The sequence below is a fragment of the Melozone crissalis genome, unplaced genomic scaffold (genome assembly GCF_028551555.1).
Source record: "Melozone crissalis strain CALT ecotype California unplaced genomic scaffold, PUWL_Pcris_2 ptg000042l_1, whole genome shotgun sequence".
Classification (NCBI taxonomy): domain Eukaryota; kingdom Metazoa; phylum Chordata; class Aves; order Passeriformes; family Passerellidae; genus Melozone; species Melozone crissalis.
Genome location: NW_026535820.1, coordinates 64,688,564 through 64,707,622, shown reverse-complemented (window position 1 = coordinate 64,707,622; position 19,059 = coordinate 64,688,564). Strand labels below are relative to the sequence as shown.

The 19,059-nt window shown below is 44.0% G+C and overlaps 2 protein-coding genes across 2 annotated transcripts; both read right to left on the bottom strand.

Annotated features, from left to right (window-relative positions):
* Positions 1 to 5,337: 5,337 nt before the first annotated feature.
* RBFA (ribosome binding factor A) lies at positions 5,338 to 13,683 on the bottom strand. Its single transcript, XM_054284846.1, has 7 exons — positions 13,514 to 13,683; positions 12,476 to 12,518; positions 11,702 to 11,878; positions 10,334 to 10,446; positions 8,767 to 8,851; positions 7,039 to 7,109; positions 5,338 to 6,012 (listed from the first exon to the last, which is right to left on the bottom strand). Exons 1-7 carry the CDS (start codon positions 13,621 to 13,623, stop codon positions 5,625 to 5,627), a joined length of 987 nt encoding a protein of 328 aa, XP_054140821.1. The 5' UTR covers positions 13,624 to 13,683; the 3' UTR covers positions 5,338 to 5,624.
* Positions 13,684 to 14,120: 437 nt separating this feature from the next.
* LOC128942597 (probable 2-ketogluconate reductase) lies at positions 14,121 to 17,798 on the bottom strand. The gene is made up of 5 exons (XM_054285157.1): positions 17,417 to 17,798; positions 16,511 to 16,682; positions 15,326 to 15,504; positions 14,744 to 14,840; positions 14,121 to 14,401 (listed from the first exon to the last, which is right to left on the bottom strand). The coding sequence occupies exons 1-5, from the start codon at positions 17,796 to 17,798 to the stop codon at positions 14,248 to 14,250; spliced, it is 984 nt and encodes a 327-aa protein (XP_054141132.1). The 3' UTR covers positions 14,121 to 14,247.
* Positions 17,799 to 19,059: the final 1,261 nt, after the last annotated feature.

Below are 19,059 nucleotides of genomic sequence, written 5' to 3'. Positions count from 1 at the left end.
CTGTTTTCAAGCAGGTACCAAAACTGCCAGTCAAGCTTCACCTAAATACACAAAAATAATGCCTTCTTATGTGTCAGGCAAGATATTTTTGTAGGAAAGGCAGACACCAAAGCCCTGGTGAAAACTCTTCTATACCATGGTGGATATTTCTCATTCCTCAGGTTCAAGTAGGAGAAATTCCATCTGAAGTAAAGGCAAACAAAAACTGAAGCAGTTAAGTAGGAGCATGGCGTGCCTATGGAATAAGAAGAAATCTAGCAAGGCAAGACAACAGCTGAGAGGGCTGTCATCACTTTCAAGAAAGTTAGCAAGGATGAAGTCCAAAGAAGGAAAAAAGCTACTGAAGTGCAAGGAAAATTATGTTTAACAACACAAACCTATTCAGTACTTCTTTCCAAAAGGAAAACCTTGCCATCAACAGTATAGTAGCAAATGTCCCTTAGTGTATTGAGAAGAATGGTGAGGAAACCATGCATGCTTTCTATGCCTCTGCAAAGTTCACACAGAGGAAACCAAAACCCTATCTTTGACCTCTCGTGTCACCACAATGAGATATGCCCTTATTTACATAGTCTGAATGTACACATCCATTTTGGCACCAACAGAGAAAATTACAAGCCTAGTACATTCCTTCCTCTTTCAAGGCTCAAAATACTAAATCTGAAAGGAAGAGGAGACTTACCAGGCATTTGTATAAGTTCTGAGTATTTCGCCATGAATGGAGGTGCACAAATAACTTTCAGAAAGATTTAAGTCACCAAGGAGATTTGAAAATTTTACCCCATGGATGGATCCCATATAAACACAGCCAACTAGGCAGCTTAGTTTCAGTGGGAAAAAGGGATGTGAGGGTGATAGTAACAATGGGAACAATGGGCTGTTTTACAGTTTGGAAGTTTTCCTGACTGTACTTTGGGCATGGATCCAAATGTTCTCGGTCTGAAAATAACCAGCCTTTCTACCACACCTCCTCGCCCTTGTTTTTCAAAGCCTGTGTTATGTGGTCTCTTGGCACTGTTCATTCCAGCCAATGGAATACATTTGGCTACATTTTGGCTTTTGAGCCAAAAGTGTAGTGATGGCTCCAGGCTGAGGGAGAACAAGGCTTGGGAATCTGCTGGGAGATGTGACCAGTGTGTACATTGAAGAGACAGGTCTTGCTTGCCCACTCAGGGAATTGCCAGTTGCTAGCATTGAGATCAGGAAGGTTCCAGAGCAGACTGGCATTAGTCTATAGGATTTTTTTACCTTCCCCTGCAGCATCAAGCATGACCACTGTTCAGGGCTGTCTAGTCCCTTTCTTCCAGGCTGCTCATGCAGCTCAAAGATGGCCTCTTGTGCCCTGCAGCTGAAGGGGGAAAGCTTTTTTCCCCCCCATGGTGGGCTAGCGAGTGTCTCTAGCAGGTTTTTTTTCTTTTGTCTGCAGCACTGAACACGGTCCCTTGCCAGGGCTCCTCCAGGCCCTCCTGCCTGCTGCCCTTGCACTTCCCAGACACTACTGGTGTCCTGGCTCTCTCTGACTCTTCTGCCCACCACAGGCTTGGAGCAAGAGTGAGCTCTGCTCTTCACATAGCTCCATTTTCCAAGGGGTTCTTGCTTCTGGTGAAAACGGCCTTGGAAGCCTTCCTTCCTTGCTTGGAAGGGTTTCTGGCTTCCTGCCCAATCCAGAGGCTTGGATGCCAAATGGCTTACTGCAATTTTCAGCTCTTCCAGAGGACAATACAAGTGTGGGGCAGGCACAAAACCACATTCCATTCATCCTTGGCCAAGAAGCACAGCGGAGCATGTTTTGGAAGGCAAAAAGTGTGCTTGTCTTCGATGTGTGTCCAACTTTGGATAATATCCCATAGTACCACACACCTCTTTGCTTTATTCTTCTGTACGTGGTCAGTACCAATCCTCATTCTTCTCATTCCTCAGTCTTCAGGAAACAGGGACTGCTTGACCTGTATTCCTGCTGTTGCTCTTTGTGCCTCTGTAGCTTTTCTTTGCTAGACTGCAGGGCTATTTTTTCAATTTAAAGTGAAGAATGCACCAGCTTGGCTATGTGTGCATTGTGTTAATGCTTGCAAGCATCAGCTATGAAACAGATTCCAAAAAATAAAATAAAATTACATAACAAAAGTTCAGATATAAAAATAAAATACCATTCCCTTTGTAATCTTTCAGATTTGTGTCCTTGAACATGGTTTTGAAGATGAGAAAGCCTTGGTATTTCAGGAAAACAACAGTCTCATTGTTGTTTGACTCATGGTGAGCATAGGGAATAGAATAGAATAGAATAGAATAGAATAGAATAGAATAGAATAGAGCAGGACAGAATAGTTCTGCTCTGTTATGCCCAGAGTTTTGCATGCCAAGCTATGACCCACACCTGAGTGTTCTATCCAGGAAAGCAGCTCTCTGCAGTGTCAGACACCTACAGCATCACTCAGGCTGAGCTGGAACATGCCGCTGAAGCCCTGGGCAGGAGTGGGGGGTGGAGAGGGGAGGGCAGACTATAAGCACAGCCAGAGCCCTGGCAGATCTGCACTGACCATGTGCTCTCCTGTAGACATTGATGGTTGGCCATTTTGGAGACAGAGTTTTGGGCCAGATGGACCTCAGCTCAGATGGAACACTGTTGTTCTCTGTGTCTTGTGTTTGAACAGGTTTTCCAAGAGAAATTACTCAGATATTTCTGCAGCTGAGTACAAGGAGAAAAAGAAAATCCACAGGGAAATAAACATGTATTGCTCACATCAAACAATTTGTAACCATTTAGTCTGAAGCACCTCCTGATCCTGACTGAGGGATTGATCTCAAAGCCTAGGTAATTGATCTAAGTGTCAGAGATGTGGGGGTTTGCCATCCTGTGGAAGCCCAGCTAAACTGGATAAACACAAAAGACTTTCAAAAAAATACAGTTTTCATGTGCTTTTTACAAATGTGTTCAGGTGATCAAATGCTCTTGAGGTGATCTACAGCTTTCACCCCCATAAAAAGGTGCATGCCTCCTTCCTACAAAGTGACAGACCCAATGCCCAGGCTGGGACACAACTGCCTATTCCATCCCCTCTTCTAGTGTAGGGCTGGGAAGAAATGTCATTAAAGATACTCTGAGCATCTAGTGGTAAGGAAAGGAGGAGGAAGCAACAAGAGCCAAATCAAATCAAATCAAATTGGACCAAACTGAATTGAATCAAATAGCTGAGTTGTAAGGGATGATCATTGAGTCCAGCTGCCTGACTGCTTCAGGGCTGACCAAAATAAAAAGCATGGTATTAAGGGCCTTGTCCAAATGTCTTTAAACACTCACGGGCTTGAGAGATTGACCACGTCTCTCAGGAGCCTATTCCAGGGTTTGCTCACCCTCTGAATTAAGAAATGCTTCCTCATGTCAAGTCTGAACCTCTTCTGAGGGGCACAGCTTTGAGCCATTCCCACATGACCTGGCACTGGGTGCCAGGGAAAAGAGGGACCTTTTCTCCTTCCTTGACTCTGAAAGCTGTACAGACCAGCGAGGTTGCCCCTCAGCCTCCTTCTCTCCAAACAAGAAAACCCCAGTGCCCTGAGCTGCTCCTCACAGGACACCCTGCCAGCCCCTTCCACAGCTTTGCTGCCTTCCTCTGGATTAATTCAGTGACCTTCACATCCTTTTGAAATTGTAGGGCCCAGAAGCACACACAACACTCAGGGTGAGGCCACCCCAACACCAAGTGCAGCAGGATAATCCCTTCTCTGAAGTGGCTGGTGAAGCTGTCCTTGATCCATGCCAGGACATGGTTTGCCCCCTGGGCTGCCCGGGCACACACGGCTGACTCTGCTGAGCCTCCTGCCAGCCAGCACCCCCAGACCCTTCCTGCAGGGCTGCTCTCCAGCCACTCCTCATCCCATTTAGACTTTTGCCTGCCATTACTCCTTCCTATGTGTAGAATCTGACAGTTATCCTTGTTCCATTTCATGTCACTGATGTTTGCTCAAATACGGCAGGCTGCCCGGATCCTTCTGCAAGGCCTTTTGTCCCTTGGGAATGCCAACAGTACCTCCCAGTTTGGAATCATCAGCAAACTTGCTCATGGTGCATTCAATTTCTGCTTCCAGATCCCCATATATTGAACAGAACCAGCCCTGAGAAACACCACAGGTGATCAGTCACCAGCCAGATGTCCTTTGGTCAGATCTTCACCCAGTGCACCATGAACTCACTCATCCCACAGCTGGAAAATTTGTCCCTAAGGATGCTGAGGTACAGTACCAAGAGCCTTACAAAAACCCAGAAAAACACATCCACTGCATTGCCTTCATCTGCTAGGCAGGTGACCTTATTACAGGACACTAAATTATTTAAACTGGACTTTTTTTTTAATCTACCTGCATTGACTATGACTGATGATTGCAGTGTTCTTTAAGTGTAGTGATAGGACAAGTCTTAAGTTTTAAATGAAAAGAGAGTAGATTTAGATTAGATACGAGGAAGAAATTGTTCTGTCAGGGTGGTGAGGCACTGGCACAGGTTGTCCAGAGAAGCTTTTCCAAGATGCCCCATCCTTGGAAGTGTTCAAGGTCAGGTTGGACAGGGCTCTGAGCAACCTGGTCCAGCGAAAGATTTCCCTGCCCAGGCAAGGGGCTTGGGTCTAGATGATCTTTAAGGTCTCTTCCAACCCAAACCATTCTGTGGTTCTGCTGTATTGTAGGGCAACCTCCCTCCCCTGTGATCATTTTCTTTACCTCCCCATTAACTACTGGAATTAAATTTTCTGTATTTCTGGTAGAATTCTCTTTTACTACCTTGCTCATTGTAATTTCTTTGAAGCTTGCAGCCTTCTGACTTTATGCACCCTTGCTATTATTTTTTATGTGCTTTGAGTCAGAAAGTTTTATTCTCTTTTTATATGATTCCCTCTTCATTTTCAGATCTCAATTTCTGGAACATTCTTCCCCGCTGCTCTTTCTCTGCTTTTCAAGTTGTTAATACATTTTCTAAGTCACAATGTTTTGCCTGATTTTACCCAATGGATGAGCAGTTCTCAATTTTTTTTCTGATGCAGTTCCCCTTGCACAACTATAAATTTATTTTCTTTCAGGGTTGTAACTTGATTGGCCATCATTGGGATGTTTTTCGTAGAAAGTGTTCCCCCATTAGACTGGTCCTCTAGAGAAGACCTTGTCCTCGTCTCTGTGTGATGAAGCTGAACACTACTGTCATTATTTTGCTTCCCTCTTCCTTCCTTCTATCAGAATAACAAGTACCATCACTTAGTGGTAACTTTTATACAGGTCACTAAAAAAAATAACAAAAGAAATATTGCAATATAGAAATCATAATTTTATTGAAAATAATCAACACAACTGCAAAAAGTTTTAACTCAGTGCTCCAATAGGTATATTTTATCGTTACAAAACTCCTTTCTGGTTGAAAGTCCCTCAACTGCAGCAGCTTAAAAGCTGCCTAACAGCATGTCAGTAATGGCAGTTTTTCTTACATACTTTGTGCTAGCAGACCTGCTCACATGTGGCAAATCTGTTCGGTTGAATGAGGAAGTGGTAAACATGTACAAAATGAATCTTTCAGTAGCTATGGCAGTCTTTTTTTTTTTTTTGTGATTGGCAACTTTCATTTCGAAGAGAGTGGCTTTTTCACTTCATTTCCTTTTACCAGTAGGCTGAGTTAAAGTTTTGTCATCATCCACATCCAGTTCATTCACCTCTTCCTGTAATTCATCCTGCAGCTCATAGTCTGAGGCTGATTCAGTGTTATCATCCCAGTAATCAGCTTCATATCTGTCCAGTAAGTGTTTCTGGGGCATAACATCATCATTGTCAGGAAGATTCCTTGCTTTTTTCTTTTTCATTTTCTTTTGAATCTTAGAAAGCTGCTGCTTCTCTGTCCAGACAAAGCTTTGCGTATGTCTTGACACTTTCATTTTTTTATAGTCCATTATCTGTTTATTCAGCAGTTCATGATCAACACCAAACAGATTAGGCCGCATGGGTGAATCTGAAGATTGAGTTGTTGAAGGGAAGAGTTTACTGTGGGAAAGAAAACAAGTGTTGGCTTGGGTTTTCCCCCACATATATTTCTATTTTTGACAACTTGAGTAACACAGAAATAAACTGGACTTTTCAGTTTAACTTTATTAACACCCTGTGTTCCCTATGTTATGAAGGACGAGATACCATCATATCATGTATCCAAGGACAGGTTGTGTCAACAGATTTAATGGGAGAAAGCCAATAAAGCAACAAGATTCCAGATGAAACTGCCAGTCTCTGATAAAAAATGCAGCTAGGTGAGCATTGTACCTGGAAGACCCAAGGAGCTCAAGACTTCTCTCAGCTCTTCCAAGAAGTGAGAAGCAGCAGCCTCTGTCTAAAACACATCAGAGCGATGTGACACCTTAGGCTGGACTTGACTATTTCCCCAAGACACAGAGGAAGATTTCCCTTTGGGAAATCTGTCACAGGAATGACTTCCCACAGGAAGCGATTTCTGAATCACACCTGATGGACCATCCTGTGAGATGCTGAGGCACAGAAGGCATTTCTACCAACAGACTACAGCACACAGGTGCAAAGGCTGTTGGCTTTGAGAGCATCCAGTGCACAGAACCACTATTCCAATAGGTTGTTCAGCCCTATCTCTCAATGGTTAAAAATCCCTCACAGAAGAATGTTAAATCAATTTAGGGAGATTTATCAGTAAACTTGCAATCCATATATAATAAACCAAACTTGTATCAGAACAAAGTGGACAAGTAGAGCAGTACTGGTAAATGCCATTTTCATCCTCATGAGACAATTGCCAGCAAAAACAAACATTACTGCTGTAGAGCATTTTTAAAATTTTGATTATCATCAACACATCAAGGCTTGAAATCTCAGAAGTTCTACATATATTTTGCTCATAAAAAGCAAGATATTAATACCAGAACAAGTATCAGGTCTGTGAGTAACAATATACAGACCTAATTAAAATACATCAAATAATACCCAATTTAAGTTGGCCAGCAGAGATGAAAACAGACACTCGTACAATTCTGAACCAAAAAGACCCACCTTAAATCATTTTGAGATGATTCTTCTTCTTCTGGAGGTCCAAAATCAGCAATTGCCAGTAAGTCCTCCACCTGTAAACACATGAAGGCCACACATATTTAAATCTACTTTGTTTAAATCTACTTTGTTCCCATCTACATAAGAAACAGGCAAGTATCCAACAAACAAGTCTATGTTTGGACTATTTAGCAAAACCACTTTAAAACAGCCTTTTCCTTGTTTTACATGGAATTGCTTATACTTCTTTCCTGGGATGTTTTTGTCAAATAGTGAATCCAGAGACTCCTACAAAGTTTTTTGCCTTATGTGCATTAATCCCTTGGCTAGGGATTGTTTGACATATACCTTTTTTGGTTTATTTCTTCTTACCTCAGTCTTGCAAATCCTTTTCCATAACATCATTACACTAAGATTTTTTTCACCTCTTCTCCCTTTCTGCAAGTTTGCATTTCTCTTACAGGCAACTATGGAGGTTGCAAATCCCTTTTAACATGGCATCTAACCAGTAAATGCTACAAATTATTAATGTATTATTAATGCATTATTATATGCTGTGCTCACAGACTATATGTAATCGTGAAAAATTTCTCTTGTTTGAAATTTCATTTCAGCTTTTCTTTACATTTTCTTTACATTCCCTTCTAATTCATTGAATTATTCTAGGAGTTTAATTGGATATTTTTTCCCTTTGCTTACAATACTTAAGAACCAAGTTCAGCATGTTATTTGAATCTGTGATTGACAAATCTGGTGAACTGTGAAGTGGGAGAAAATGATCCATCTATCTGCTCCCCAGTGTCATTCCCTGACAGATGTGATATAAAGAGGGTTTTTACTTATCTTCTGTGAAACTCAGAACTTTTCTGATCACAGAAAGTTCAAGCAGTTAATTGCATTTCTAGAGAATCTGAAATTCTTTTAATCCCTTCCAGCTCTGCTCATGCACACTGCAGGAGCCCATAAGGGTCTAACAGTAGCTGGCTGTAACAGTAACACTATTATAAATAATAAGGCACTTCAGGGCACAGAAACATGAACCTGTTCTTTTCAACTTCTGTTCACATCAACAGTTTGAGGAGACATTTCTCATCAAATTCTACTCACTGGTGTCATCTTTCTCTCCTGGAAATCTCACTATGTTAGAGATCTCGCTTCACAGTCCAACGATAGCAAATTCCCAGGAAATATCAGTATTCTAGTATTATGTCAACTACTTAAAGTTATCAACACCTTGACAGAAATCATAAAATAGTAAAGACAATTTTAAAAGTTAAGGAAAAAATGTAGTATGAATAAGCCTACATTCCCTATGCAAAGATTTGCACTTCCCTACAAACATTTTAACAATTCACAGATGGAAAAAGATATGGGGGAAAAATAAAAATTAAAAAATCACTGGTTTTTCAATTGAATCTTAAAAGCACATAACATTTAAAATGTGGAAAACAGCTCCTCCAACCTCATTTCCATAATCATATACACCAGGCAGCCCTATATTATTCCTTAAAATGGTAATTTAATTCTTTAAAAATTCTTCACTGGCCTAATGATACTGCCTACAATTCTTCTACATATTATATAGGCATCAATCTTACTCAAGATTATTTATTAAAATGGTTTTCGCAACTATAGAGAAAGACTGATTTTTAATGAAAATTGGTAGAGCAACTAAGTTATCAGCTCTCTGCTAAGCCTATATTTGTACACTGAGTCAAAGACTAGATTTACCTCTTTTACAGCTGCAGCTTCTTTGTCTTTTATAAATACTACTGGGGGTACATTTCCTACAATCTGCTGACTCTTCAGAAGATACCTGGCAAAAACACAGCATTCACCAGCATGAGTATCAGTATATCATCTGCAGGACAAGTAAAAGGTGTTAAATTAAATCCAGCAGTACTGCACATTTAAAGATATGGCTTGCAAAACTTTCAGTCTGATGAGGAGCTATCCAGGTTGATGCTAAGCAATACATCACTGCAGAACCCCAACTTCGAATGCATGGCATACTAAAACTACTGGCTGCAGGTCCAGCTGAGTATTGATGATATTAGGTTTGTCCATATCTGTGTACATAGTCTGGCACAGGTCTTTCCCCACTTCATTTGGTATCCTTATCCCCTCTGTAGGGATAAGAGCAGTGGGGGATACAGCCCTCAGAGCAGGGCAAGACAACTTATCCTACATGCTAGCTGCAGGAAGGATTGACAGGGGTCCCCTTCTCTTCTTCCCAGAAGCAACTTTCCTTCTTAAAGACTGGAAGCTGTGGAGTAGAAGGGAGCATTGTGCTGGAGCAGGAATTACACAGCTTATGGAAACAGGGAGAAAGGAAATGGTTTTACAAGTATGCTTCTATGCCACCTGCCACATGGGTGAAGTCCTGAACTTCCCACAGACTGCCTGGATAGCAGAGGGAAAGCCAAGGAAAGGGAGGAAGAGACAAAAATCTCAATGATACCATGAAAAATCACTGGACTCTGTGTTGGAAAAATGGGGGAAAGCATCACAACAAATGGTAGCATTCTCAGTTTGGGGGGGTTTTTTGGTATCAGTATTGTGAAGAACTACTGTAATAACAGTCATCCTTTTCTGGAGGCCTAAATCATCCCCAGCAATCAGAACTGCCCAGTGAATCTGCAAGGAGATCCTTGCAGCTGTCAGTCCCCTGTACAGCATCCCATTCTGGGCTCCTGTCCCACACAGCCTGGCCAGCCACTGTTGTAGTAGTATTGATCAAGTCACAATAAGCAGCACAGCTCAGCTCCGGGGAGCAGCCTCTGGGCTGACCCACAAAAGCTCACAGATAAAGGGGGCTCTCCTAGGATGCAGGCATCTCATTGGTTCAGAGTGTGGGGGCACAGACAGACCAATGAGCTGTCTCGACCCAGGAGTTTGGAATGGGATAAAAGGGGGCCAGACACAATAAACGAGGCTGTTGTCTGATGACCAGAAGAGAGTTCTGTCATGTGTTACATCGTGGATTCACTGTAATAAGCCACCACCACCAGGACACTGGAGTGAGATCTGTGCCACACTCCTCTTGCTTTCTGCTTGACCCACTCCTGCCCTAGGAAAGGCATAGAAGCCAAAAAAGCCAGCTGTGCTCCAGCAAAAGATCACATAGCTGGTCTGACACAGCCACCCTTCCCCATGAGGCTCATCACAGAGATGATGAGATGCTCTACTCCAAGTCTCTAAAAACCTAAGGCATCCCAACAGGTCAGGTCTAGACTGTCAGAAGTCCTGAAGAAATGGCTCTGGATGAGGAAGGGGCCTGTCTATCCCCCAGCAGTACCGTATACGTGGAGCACTCTTTCGCAGCACACTTTCAATGTAACTGTCCTTCTCCACAGTGGAAGCGGGGTTCCAGTACACACGGCACGCTGAAAAGTTGGATGACAGGGACACCTAGAGAAAAGGCAAATCTCTCTTTAAGATGACATATACACACACAAACCTCATATACAATGAAGTCTGTGATGGACTGCAGAGGGCCTAATAGAAAATGTCTTTTGATAACAGAAGTGATGATATCCGACCAGAATCAGCTTATGAGTAAATCAGGACTGATCTACACCCAGCCATGTCCCAGTGCAGCACAAACACTGTGCAGCTATAAAATCTGTATTGTATTGGGAAGAAGGCTGTTTCTTTCCATCTCTCACGTTATAAGTTGTTTAATTTACAGCAATGCCTCCTGAAAGAACTGTCTTGCCCACAACCAGCCAGCATTTTTACATGCAGACATTTGATCTGAGACAAGCTCTAGTGAGACAGAAATACTCTGTGAAGGATGCTGCACATATACAGCCGAAAGACTCATCTTGTCCATGTAGTTTTGAATGCTTGTCTGACAATAGAATGAATTCAGCTGGAAAAAACATCTATTTTAGTAATGAATGACAACTCTTTTGTCATAGATGCAGCTATGAGGTATCATTTTCCATGCTTCTAATATCAAAGTTAAGTCCACCAAGCTTTTAAGCCAAACACTGGTATAATTTAATCTTTCTAGAACAGCAAATGTAGATGATAAAAACTGCAGACAACAAAAAAGAATGCAGACACTTAGTTCCTGTATCAGAACTCTAACTTCCCTTTCAAATCCACAAATTATGACACCACTAGATAAAATTACATACAAATCTCAATTCTTTCTCAGATCTGGTTTGACAATGACATTTTCTTAGGCTTGGCCTTTTTTTTGAACTAATCTCATGCATCACTTAGGTCTTCTGCCAATAACATTGCTGGGGAGTGACACAAGCAGGTGACAACTCTCACACAGCTACAAGAAGAAGAGACTCTTGGAAAGATACACTTATGTTCATAAAAACATGTTCTTCCTTCTGAAAGGGCAAGACAAAGAGTTTATGTCTGAGTAATAGGAAAAAAAGTCATATCAGGAGAATCATCATTTAATTGGCCTGAGTTGCATTTGCGTTAGAGTGGCAAAGGTCTCCTAAGTCAGGTACTACAGAGGCAAAGCTCTGCTCATGTGTACTCCTGTGCCAGATTGCTGCACTCTGCCACATCAGAAGCAATACAGTAAAACTCCTCTTGGCACACATCACAACACCCAGGGGAGCTCCTTTGGCATGTCCATGCCAACCTCACAACGTAATCAGAGTGGCTCAGCACAAGCTGTAGCCTTGGCACTTGCCTTGCAGATTTCCAGCTTGAGATCATAAAATTCTTGACTGACTTCACAGGTAGTGGCCATCTCTAACACAGCTTTATGAATAAGCCCATTCAAGACTCTGCAGCGCACGTTGTCTTCTTTCCTTGTTTTTGTAAGGTCATTTTTCTTTAAAAAGTCCAACTTGGTTGGTTTATACAACTATAAAAAGAAACAAACAACACATTAAACAGTAGTTACACACTTTATTAGGCAACTATATACAGTTTCATGCACTTTACAAAGCATGCTCTTATTTCATTATTGCAGCTGTGATGGCTTTATAGAAGTCCTATATATCAAGTGTTTCAATATAGAATACTTCTGTTCACAAAATCTCTGACATTCGTGTACTACAGTCAAAGTTTCTAAAGTTCGTTGTGTATTTTGTAGCAAGTTATGAAGCTCCATAGATCTGTTTTCTCAAACACAGCATGCATGACTGAAATACAACAAGCAAAACTGAAAAGTTTTGCTTGTTTGAAAAACAAACATTAAAAAAGTTTTCATTCAACTAACTTCTATGAATAGAAGTTTTAATTTGAATCAGTACTCAGGAGTGTGCAAGAGAGCATGGATACGGGCAAGGATGAAGCCGAATGACAACCCTGTCGCAGTCAGACTGGAGCCCTACTCTTTGCTCACAAAATCCTGCTATTTCTCCATCAGAAAATGCTTCAAAGTTAGAATCAATGGCAGAAACACAAGTCTGTTCCTCCTGGCACAAATAAACAAATTGCCTTCAGAGCTTGCACTTACCGTTTGTGATCCCAGGGTAGGGCTGTCGTACCAATACTTCTTTCTTTTGGGAAAAGGAAAGGAAATCAGCCTTATCTTTCAGTAGCTCAGAGAAATAAGGATTCTCTGTGTAATTAATATTCCACCTGCCTGAGAGGACACAACACCCATACAAGTGGCTATCCTTACAGCTGGGGTGCAGGGAGCAATTCTTCCCACCCACAGCTGAAGCTGCACATAGCTGGGAAGAGGGTGGAAAACAACAGCTCTCAGGTTTCTTTAGATTCAGAGAATCATTAAGGTTCAAAAACAGGGCTAAGATCACCACGTCCCATGGTTAACCCAGCACTGACAAGTCCAGCACTAAACCATGTCTCTAAGCACCACTTCTACACGTTTTCTGAACACTTCCTGAGGCAGTGATTACACCACTTTCCTGGGGATCCTGTTCTATTGCTTGACCATTCTTCCCTTTCAGTGAAGAAATTTCTCGCAATATACAGTCTAAATGTCCCTTAGTGCAACTTGAGGCCATTTCCTCTGTCCTGTCACTTGTTTCTTGGGAGAAAAGACTTACTCCCACCTGGCTACACCCTCCTTTAAGGCAGTTGTAGAGAGTGATAAGGTCCCCCCCGAGTCTCTTTTTCCCCAGGCTGAACACCCCCAGCTCCCTCAGCTGCTCCTCACAGGACTTGTGCTCCAGACTCTTCACCGCTGCCCTTCACTGGACATGCTCCAGCATCTCGATGTCTTTCCCGTACAGAGCGGCCCGGAATTGGACACAGCACCCGAGGTGTGGCCTCACCCAGAGCCCAGAGCACCGAGGGACGATCAGTGGCCCGGTCCTGCAGGACACACTACTGCTGGTAGAGGCCAGGGCCATTGGCCTTCTTGGCCACCTGGGCACAAATTCAGCCGCTGCCGACCAGTTCAGACCGGCGGCTCGGGGTCGGTGTCTCTCTCTCCTCCGCGGTGCCGGGGCTGCGCCCGAGCCTCACACCCCTCTGACTCCCCTTGCCCCAGCGGCCATAGCCCATCCCGGCAGGGCCCTGCACCTACTTATTCTTGCGGAGCATTTTCCGCAGCAAGTTCCTGGAGCCGCTCAGGGCTGCGGAGCTGCGCAGGGTCCGGCAGCACCGCGGCACCACGGCCACCCGGGCGCCCCACATTGCTGGCCTTGCCCGCGGCCCGGCCCGGCACGGGGAGCTCCCACCTCCGCTCCGGCTGTGCCTCAGGCTCCGGCTGCGGCTCCCCCTGCCGGCAGGGAGGCCCGGGCCCGCGGCTGCGGGTGTCCCGGCCGATCCCGGAGAGGGAAAGAAGGAAGGAGAGAGGAAAGGAGGGAGAGAGGCCTCAGGCTGGGCAGGGCTCGCACTCAGACGCTGGCTCCCTCACTGACCCGCGGCGGGAGCGCGCACCCAAGGGCCGGGATTGCTGCCGGAGCGGCGGCAGGAGCCGCCCCGATACGCCGGCTGCGCTTGTGGCTGTGCCGGGCGGTTCCTCTAAGACACCATTTACATGTCCTTCAATTCGTTGCTGCATCGGCGGACAGCTGTAAGGGGATGCGAGGAAAGTAGATAACATTGAGGCAAGACTCGGTGCTCCGGACTTTTCCATTGAAGATCAAGACAAAACACTGCAGTTTTCCACACAGAACTGCTGCTGGATATTAAATAAATTGAACCCGTGATTTATATATTTTATCTGCATAACACGAAATTACACGAAGTAATTACATGGAAAGTGATCAAATTGCTGCTTCTGCACTGATGGCATTAATCCTAAATGCAAGCTGCTCAGGGCAGCACCTCACGAGGGATAGGAAGACCCGCCAGGCCTGCCTCTATGCTCTCTGCCATTTCCTCCATCATAACCCAGCGCGTCTTCTTGGTGGCACTTCCGATGTGAGGAGTTATTATAACATTCTTCAGCTTTAACAAGGGGTGATCCCTGGGAGAGGAAAAGAAATGCTGAACTAGTCACTCACAGCACACTCATCAGTATTTCATCAGTATTGCAGGCCGGGAAAATAATAATTAAAAATAAAACAAAACCTAATTGCATGACCCAAGTATATTCAGAGGAGTTCAAAGTGCTGCCTAGCTTGGTGGGGTTTTATGCAACAAATCCTCCAAATAAGTAAGTGTGAATTTTATTTGGCTGAAACAGGATTAGGGACAAAGTTTCAGCAGGACCAGTGCACATACCTCATATACTCCTATTAACAAAATTTTAGTCAGTTTGAACATCACACATACACCCTTTTATTTTTAACATAAATACATGTCCTACCTTGGCAAAGGTTCAGGATATGTCACATCCAGAGCAGCTGCCTTAATAACTTTGTTTTGAAGGGCTTCCACCAAAGCATCCTGATCCACTATCAGACCTGGGTTACAGTAAGAAGGATATGTTTATTTTCATGTCCTCTCAGTATTCTTTTGGATGAAGTGGTGAGGCAAACAGCAGGGCAGGCCATGGTCACAGTGCAGAAGCAGCAGTGGAGTGGGAGTGGGAAGCCTGGGTATGTGCATCAGGGAATTAGCAGAATGAAACCGAGTGCCAGGTGTCAGGGTGGGCTGTGCCACCCTAATGTGTGTGAGCAGCAACATTACATTAAATAAATAAAAAGCTAAAGTAGGTGATATATAGATACACATGGGCTTCTAACACTCCAAGGTCACTAACATTTCAGAGGTCTACTTTCTCATTATTATGGGAACACTTAAATATTTTACTGAGATATACTGATATGGGTGTCTAAATAAACTAATAATCAGAAAATTTCAGAGGGACAGCTTCTATATTGGAGGTTTTCCCAGGACTTGTCATGCCACCAAACTTTAATGCAGTTTTGTTTATTCTGCACCTTACCTCTGCTGATATTAATAAGAGTAGCAGTGGGTTTCATCAGCTCCAGCTCCCTCTTCCCAATCATTTTGTGTGTCTGTGGAGTTAGGGTTGCAGCCAATAATACAAAATCTGACTGCTGGAGCAAATCATCTATCTTCTTACAGTAAATAGCTCCAACAGCACTTTCTTCTTCCTTTTTTCTGAAGGAAAAAATCCCAAAATTAAACTGCAGTAGCAAGAAACAAGGGAAATGTCAAATCACCAGTAGAGAAAATGTTTCTTTATCTTTAAATGTATCTTTATCTTTGCTGTGTAGCTCAAAGCAGTTAGCTGCTTGTCTGAAACTCAGTAAAAAAAAGATCAAGCTATTTCCCACAATACCAAGTGAACTGTACACAAATGTGCAGTATGGTGGGGATGGAAAGTAAGAAATGGGTATCACATAAATGCACTGAATAAATGATAAACCAAATGCATCTTTGTCACAATTTCTGTGCTAGGGATTCTTTTCCTACCAAAAAGCGAGACCGATGTCTTGTGAAAATCAAGTAATTTAAGTAAGTAATGTGAAAATTACTTACTTAAACCGACAAGACAGGGCAGGGATTAAATCTTCCCAAATCTATGTCAGCAACAGCCTGATTGTGCTGTGCATCAGTGCTGGTTCGCTGAAACCACGCGCTGCAGAACCTGCTGGCACACTCGATCTGTATCAGGATGAGGTTGGCTGGCTCTCATCAAATTCCCACAAAAGAAAAGAATGGAATGGGCCTGATGGGAGCACAAGGGCACAGGGCACATACACCTCATCTAGAAGACAGCAAACAGACTGGCAAGTCTGGCCCTATATTGTCACGTGGCTTTGGAAGGGTGAGATGTCTCTGCCTGAATCCCTGCCTCACCTAAATCACAGGAGTTAAGTCCTGCCAGTTTTCTCCTTTCCAGTCCATTGCAATGTCACCACCATGGCAGCAAGAAGCCAGCAGCCCCAACTAACAGGGAGAACAGTGAATTATATCTCTCCCATTCCTTCCTGACTTTCTTTCTGTAAAATTTGGGAAATTAACGACCATCTTGGAATATGTGTATGTACTTTTCCACTTAAAATAAAGAGCACTGCAAAAAGTGAAAGCACAGCGAAAAGTACAAATAACACATAAAAGGAGCGACAAAATAGAGTTGCCTTAGAACTGCAACAAGCTTTACCTCTGATTTCTGTTGTGGTACAAAATCTTCATTTCAAAGGCTTTGGCTCTTTCAGCCACTTTGTAACCAATTTTGCCCATTCCCAGGATTCCCAGGGTTGCTCCAGAAACCTCAACCCCCAGCCAGTCAACGGGGAAATACTCTGTGTCAGGGGAGACTGCCATCTCATGGCCTTGGAAGAGCAAAAGAAGAATTATGTAATCTAAAGGATGTTCCAGCATCTGGTTACTTCCCCCCCACACACACTTTTTATCATAGGACTAGGCAGAAGCACAGAAGCAGTAATGTATCATCATGTAATATATTGTTTCTGGACAATAAGTGAGTAATGCTGCACTGTACACAGGACTGCTGACACTGATTTCTTGCTCAGGAGAGAAACATGCTCAGCCTCTCTCTGGCAAGAAAGGAAGCAAGGAAGGCAAGGCCAAAGCAGCAGTAAGGGCTTCTGATTCCCAGCCTCCTTGCAGATATACCAAGGTTGGCAGGGAAAAGAAACACAGAGCATGGTGGGCAGATTTCTTGTTCATAATGACTCAGATACATGGCAGCTTGGCAAAGTCAGGCATCAAACCTCCTTGAGAATACATTCTTTTAATTCCCTTTTATTGCAACCTGAAAAGCAAGACTGCAATGAACAAGTACAATGAATAAGCGGCTGTGGGCTGAGGGAGAAGAGGCCTGAATTTAGAACTGTCCAGAGAAGGAACCACTCTACCTTGCCAATATGCCAGTTTGGAAATAGGATGCCAGTTATTGTCAACAAGACAGATTTGTCTTAACTTCTTCCTTTGCCCCTATTTCCCATATTTCTAGTGTTAAGCTTACTTTTGCATCAGCACACATTTTCTGCATGTTTTGAAGTCATCTTTTCTATGCAAAAACTAAGATCATTTAAGTTATTACCTTCCACAAGTCTCCTGGAAGATGCCAGCATCAAAGCCATCCCCATGTCTGCAGTGTCAGTGGAAACAATAAATGGAGTATTGGACACCTTCACACCATAGCTGGAGAGGAGTTTCAGATCCAAGTGATCTATTCCCACTCCAGCACTTGCAACTACCTTCAAGTTAGGCAGGCTTTGGAGCAGATCTTCATTAATAGCTGGTTTGTGATACCACACATAGATAGCTCTGATCTTTTTGCTGAGAAGTGTCTTGTTTTCAAGATATTCTTTCATGGTGATGAGATGAAAACGTTTCTTCAGAAATCCAAGATGGTCTTCATATACTCCAAGTCTCCCTCCTATACAGTCAACTAGCACATAAGGCAGTTCCTGACTCTCCATGCCCTACAAAAGCAAAGAGAACCAAAAGGGCATGATCTGAAGAGATCCATTTTACTTTTTTTTCTAAAAACCAGAAATTGATTGGCTCAATTATGTGCTGTTTTCTCACTTGATGAAGGATTTGGCTAAAGATAACCACTCACACATGCAGAAGTCTTTTGGTTTCTCCCTGTGTTATTCAGAAGGATGTTCAATTTCTATATAATCTTGTTAACAAGAAAACATTTTTGACATACCAAGTATGCTAACACTTACACAAATGAGTAACCAGTTGTTACTCCTGTTCAATGTTCAATATTTAAAGCCAAAGTCTTCAATTTAAGAATGTGGTCATGTGAGTGGAAAGGTATCTTTTGTCTGCAAATTCTGCCACTTTTGCAATTATACTAAGCAATTATCATTGATGAGATTATTTCAGTAAAAATCTCATTTAATGTAACAGAGCTATAAATTGTCAATTAGGAACTTTGGAGTTACCCATGAATGTAAATTTACCCTTTCTTTCTTTCTTTCTTCAGTCTCCTTCAGTGCTTTGCCAACTCTTCACTCTGGTGACTCTGCAAAGAGCCAAGGCTGTGATCTCAGGTTAAAGCCGAGACCCCCTCACGCCGCACCTCATTGCGAGAGGCAGTGCTCCCGCCCCGGCACGGCCGGGCCAGTTCCCCCTTCTGTGCCCCGGCCACCCGCCCCGGAGCGCGGTGTCCCGGCAAGTTCTCCCTGCCCAGGGCGGGCGGAGCGCTTTCCACTGTTCCGGCAGGACTAAAGATAGGAGGGAGCTGGAGGGCGGCCGCGGGCTCTGTCCAGCTCTGAAGGGCGGCTGGGAACGGGCGAGATCCCTCCCGCTGCCAGCCCGGGCGGAGCTCCCGCGCCCGGTGCTGCCCCCGGAGCCGCCCGCGGGGCCCGGGCCCTGTCCCCGCCCGGCACAGGGGTCCCGGCGCGGTCCCGCCGTGCCGCTCGCACTCACCCGCCGGCCGTGCCCGCCGCTCCCTGCGCACCGCGGGGCGGAGCGGGAGCGGCCGCCGAGGCGGGCACGGCCCGGCCGCCCGCACCCCGCCCGGGCAGCCTGCGCGGCCGGCGGGGAGGAGAGGCGGCGCCAGGGCACGGCACGGGCACCCCAATCCCTCGGAGAGAGAGCAAGGGGAGCTCACGAGTGATTGTGTGTTTTTGTAGGGGTGTTTCTGTGCTGTTCGTGATTTCAGTACAGTCGGGATTTTGCCTTAGCGTCCTGCGTGCTGTGTTTTCCATACTGTCTTTGGAAACC

Coding starts and splice junctions, on each gene's coding strand:
- RBFA (XM_054284846.1), bottom strand. CDS start 13,623: ATGTGGGGCGCCCGGGTGGCCGTGGTGCCGCGGTGCTGCCGGACCCTG. Junction 12,519..13,513: donor AAAATGCTCCGCAAGAATAA/GTAGGTGCAGGG, acceptor TTTTCCCAAAAG/AAAGAAGTATTGGTACGACA. Junction 7,110..8,766: donor AAGCTGCAGCTGTAAAAGAG/GTAAATCTAGTC, acceptor ATGTGTTTACAG/GTGGAGGACTTACTGGCAAT.
- LOC128942597 (XM_054285157.1), bottom strand. CDS start 17,798: ATGGAGAGTCAGGAACTGCCTTATGTGCTAGTTGACTGTATAGGAGGG. Junction 15,505..16,510: donor TACCACAACAGAAATCAGAG/GTAAAGCTTGTT, acceptor TTTTTCCTTCAG/AAAAAAGGAAGAAGAAAGTG. Junction 14,402..14,743: donor TATCCTGAACCTTTGCCAAG/GTAGGACATGTA, acceptor TTCCTCTCCCAG/GGATCACCCCTTGTTAAAGC.